This window comes from Alosa pseudoharengus, unplaced genomic scaffold (genome assembly GCF_046254945.1).
Source record: "Alosa pseudoharengus isolate Yale_2024_CS ecotype anadromous, Long Island Sound unplaced genomic scaffold, YU_APseudo_1.1 YU_APseudo_1.1_scf_20, whole genome shotgun sequence".
Taxonomy (NCBI): Eukaryota; Metazoa; Chordata; class Actinopteri; order Clupeiformes; family Clupeidae; genus Alosa; species Alosa pseudoharengus.
Genome location: NW_027468664.1, coordinates 20,771,734 through 20,776,733, shown reverse-complemented (window position 1 = coordinate 20,776,733; position 5,000 = coordinate 20,771,734). Strand labels below are relative to the sequence as shown.

Sequence of the window (5,000 nt, the reverse complement as noted above, 5' to 3'; positions counted from 1 at the left end):
AGCTGGCAACCAATTTTAAAAGTTAACGTTGAACCTGCACCACACCACACACACACACACACACACCACACACACACACACACACACACACACACACACACACACACACACACACACACACACACACACACACATTGTTTTTACCCTCTGGATTACATTAAAAGCCTTATGTCCAAGTGGATTTTGACTTTTAATTGAGATCCTGTATAAGATCAAAGAGATCTCAGCACATTTTATTTGATTAAAAGCCATTTTGTCCTTCGTGTCCACTCATCTTTCACTTCTTCCTCTGAGTACTCTCACTTCGCCATCACTGTAAAGTGGACGTGCATGAGCCTGTTGATCATAGCTTCTTCAGAGAGACTATGAACCTTGGTCTTGCTGACCGCTCACAGCAGTGTCTCTACGCACTGCCAGTTCAGTCCTGGACCTGGTCACCCACATCGCATCTTTCGAAGAGATCTGTCCAACGCATCCTCTCTCACCTTTCCTGTCGTTTCTCATTTTCCTTTCAGGGAGGGAAATGGGTAGAAAAGGACCCAGAGGAGAATAACAGAAGCCTGTTTTCTTTTTCTTTTCTTTTTTTCTTTCTTTTTTTCCCATTTGTTGCGAGAAAGGCACAGTGTGACAGCTGATGGCAGAAGATTTTCTTATCATTCCCACCTGCACCCCTAATCTCATATTTTCTCTCTCTCTCTTTTATTTTTCTTCTGATCTATGTCTGGACATTTTGTACTTCTCACTTGCTTTCACTTTATGATTATTTTGCTCTCTCTCTCCTTTTCTATTTTTATTCTATTACAATGTAAATTTCTCTACAATTTCTTCTATGTCTGTCTGGAAATGGTGTGCTTCTCACTTGATTTTTCTCTGACTGTCTCTTTAGAGACAGACATCAGAGAAAATAATGTAATCCTTTTTGACGATTTTATCATTTACATTTACCATTTACATTTATCATTTTTTATCCATTTACAGAGCACATAAAAGTGGAGTCAGACAAACTAAACCACTTTCACGCCTGGTGAAAACTGTTCAATGGTTTACTGATCTTTACTGATCAATGGTGACTTGTAAATCAAGACAGGTAATTAGACAGTTCCTGGTAATACCCACTTTAGATTAATAGTGACACAAGTGGGAAAATTATCTAATATTGACATTGTGGACTGTGTTTGACCAAGGACCTGCACAGAGCTAAGATACAGAGTCGATACTTCAAGATACTACCTCATTATGTCAAGATAGTAAGTCACAATTTCAAGATCTTGAAATGTGGACAGGGAAAGAGAGGACATTATTTGTGTCATGAAGTGTGATTTTGAAGAGTGTGTAATGCTCTAAATTGCCATGGAAATGAATAGAAAATAGGAAAGTTAATCACATTTACTGTAACAGTGTTTAAGTTCTGAAGAACCATATGTGAACTTGACATGGTATGACATTTTATGTATGTAGATATCATTTACATAGGTATTCATGGATACTGTATGAAACATTCTCCTTTGTCTGTAAATTAGCATAGCAATTCAAATGCTAAATTACTCAGTATGTCCTCAAAAGAGAAAAGATGTTATCTTCAAACGATCTGACTATGGCGCCTCGGAGATTTCATCACAGATTAAAACTTTATTGATCTGTAAGATCTCATGGCAGGTGAGTCTCCACTGAAGCATAGCTTTTGAAAATGGATCAGGTCCGGAGTTCCGTCAGGATATTATTCTGTAGAGATGGGAAAAGGAGGTCATCTGTGGCCAAGCACACGAGGGTGAGGTGGGCTAAGGTGAGGACAGTGTCGGGATGACCTGAACGTGGATGCGAGAGGTGACCTGAGGACAGTGTTATTCAGCCGAGGCGATCTGAGCACGTCCCAAATACCCACCTGCCTGAGCCAAGATAAACTCCTGGTAGCGTGCACCAATGTTGTTCCGCGCCGTGCAGTTGTAGCGGCCAAAATCCCTCTCTGACATCGGGGTGACCTTTGGGAGTGTTCAGACATAGATAGAGAGAGAGAGGGGGGGTACATGATAAGCTGTTTGACATTGCCTGAATGATAAGTTAATAACTAGATGTACCGCAGAGCGGTACAAAATATGACCGCCGCCCAGTCCAGCACATTTTTTCCACAAAAATAAATCACGCTGAAAGGCCTATATGATTCTAACTGTCTCACTAAATTGCATTAGCCACACTCAATTCTCACTGGTATCTGCTAGACAACAAGTACCAAAACATGATTAGTTCATAGATTTCACATGTAAAATTCATTTTATACAACCCCACCCCATCTTGCCCGTTCATAATTCTGAGAAATTCTTGAATTGTGTGCATGTGTGCGTGTACACGTTTATGTTTATGTTTATGTGTGTGTGTGTGTGTGTGTGTGTGAACTGCATTGTCCAGTATTTAATGGTAACAGCATGATGACTGACAGCAGCGATTGACCTCTGACCTCCAGGAGTGAGCGCCCAGGGCCACTGTGGACGCGTGTGTTGGCGGTTGGCTCGCTGGAAATGGTGTAGCGCTCACGCCGCCACAGAATGGTGGCCGGTGGGTTGGACATCACCTCACAGCTGATGTTCACAGGGTTGCCCTCCCACGAATAGAAGATGGTGTGGTTGTTCTGGAACTTTGGGGCATCTGTTGGTGAAGAACTTATTACATTACATGGGTATTTAGCGTCCTGTGATATCTGAACCAGGAACTGTGGGACTGAATGCAACCTGTCTGTCATAAAAAAATACAATATGTACATACAGTTGTAAAGTTTTACTTTACATAAAAACATGTGTTTTCAAAGGAAAAAGTAATGTATACAGTAGATAACAATAAAATGGCCTTCCTTAAACCCAGACATTCTTCACAGTTCTCACATATTACTCAATAATCACTTTAAGTCGCCAATCACTATTTCCATATGGCCATCATATGACGAGAGCATCAGAGTTGATGCCAAACAGAAGAACAACATGTCCTCTCTCCGTTTAAGTCACAAACATATTTGAATGCGTTCCCAAACACACTCTGTGTCCTCACAGCACCTAATCAGGTTCAATCTGCTTCTTGTTCCAGCAAATCCTGTCCAGATTCAGTTCTCATTATTAAGCCGATCTTACACTCAGGACTCAGAGGCCTCTTTCTGGGCTGCCAAATCAGGGCCTGGGCTCGTTCCAAGGCAGACTAAACAAACCCAACCCGCCGCCCATCATCTATCCACAGCAGGACCCCGGCGGTAATGAGAAACTCTATTTCATTTTGAAGTCCCTCCCTTAATTGGCTTAGAGTAAAAAATAAAAAAATAAAAAAAAAGCGGAGTAAAAAAGTTAAAGTAAGAACAAAAAAGCTTTAGCTTGCCCAACTCTGAGAGAAGACTTTGGTCTACACACACACACACACACACACACACACACACACACACACACACACAAAATGTGTAAGGGGCTCCAAGTTGGCTATCTAAACTATCTTAGCACCTTAGCAGTGGTACATTGCTTGTAGCCTGCTGATTGTGGACGTGCCAACAAGAGGAATTAAAGGTGTTATGGAAAACATTATATATATATTATCCAATCGATTATATAGTAATTGAGAATTATTCTTGTGCCTTCTATATACTGAGATTTTGTGTTAGGTGTTTTAATGCATCAGTTGGCAATACATTGCTTAATACATAAATGTTAAAAAAGGCTGAAGACAAAGCGTGCAGTTTGGAGTATTTGGGTACTATTAACCATGCATTTGTTACATCATCGTTTTGAGTGCAGAAGCATTTTCAGTGTTGTCAACAAAACTATTCCTCCTTTGAGGGATCAGTGTCTTGGGCATGGACATCCTGCCTTGATGCCAGATATCCTGGAGGGCTGAAAGTAGCGACCCTATACATTGCTCTTCCTGCCATGCAGTTTACATGTTAGAAGTCACAACTTCAACTTACTTGAGTTGATATGGTTCACTTTAGTGAACTTGTAGTTGTGTATAGGCTATGCTATTAAAGGGGCAATGGAAATGTCATAAAATAATGTTTGTACTGTATGTCCTATGCAGCCAAATGAGAAAATACACTCTTTCAGGACAATTGGCATTTACTTTCACTACCGGCTTGTGATAGCTTGTGAAGTTTAAGAGACTTTCTTTCTGAGAGAGAGCCGGCTTTTGGGCTCTTAAAAGGACTAGCGAAGAGGCTTGCTGTTTCAACAACAGACGAGTGAAAGTCTCCTTTATGGTGATTAATGTTTGCATATCCAGGGAGTAAAGGGATGAGGGACAGGGGGAAGAGACAGCGAGGGAACAAGAGATACAGAGACAGAGAGAAACAGAGAGAAACAGAGAGAGGGAGGGAGGGAGGGAGGGAGGAGGAGAAGGAGGGAGAACAAGGTCGCTCCCATTCTCTGAGAGTGAATAAAGGAGTTCATTAGCGCTCCGGCATCAGTTGGCAGACCCCACTGTACTTAGTCAGAGTGCCCTACCTCCCTGTCCTCTCTGATCCCTCTCTCTCTCTCTCCCTCTCTCTGTCCCTCTCTTCCTCCGTTCGCTCTGTTTCCCCTTAGCTGTCATAGTAGCGTTGATCCGTTGGACGGATGGCCTGGTTGAAGACAATGCGGTCAATGATTGGAGGGGTCTAGGGGGATGATATCACAATGACACCATCAACCCTAACACAGTCACCATAGCCAATGAGAGAGGCTATGTAACAGATGTAACAGATGATGATCTCCAGAATATACTGCTTACAGAAGCAGGTGTCCGTATTCACACATGCTGCGAAACCATTTATAATGGCTGCTATTGTTATGAAACATAGATCCATTGGTAATTATATACCTCATACACCATATATGTACCGTATATCCGGTCATATCCATTGTCAAGCACATTTGTCATAGTCATGAGTGAACTCCACCGACTCAGGTCAAGGTGTTAAGTGTTAACTGCACCACCACGTCTTCACCCGTTCAACTTAAGAGCCAATTATGACCAATTAAGTGTATGATTGTGTGACA

The 5,000-nt window shown here is 41.8% G+C and overlaps 1 protein-coding gene across 1 annotated transcript in view; it reads right to left on the bottom strand.

The window, feature by feature from the left end:
* ncam2a (neural cell adhesion molecule 2a) overlaps positions 1–5,000 on the bottom strand; it is a 68,402-nt gene that overhangs the window by 18,188 nt on the left and 45,214 nt on the right. The window contains exons 10-11 of the mRNA XM_076297193.1: positions 2,453–2,640; positions 1,883–1,979 (exon numbers count right to left, since the gene is read on the bottom strand). Of these exons, the coding sequence (XP_076153308.1) occupies positions 1,883–1,979; positions 2,453–2,640 (285 nt within the window). The remainder of the gene's footprint in view (positions 1–1,882; positions 1,980–2,452; positions 2,641–5,000) is intronic.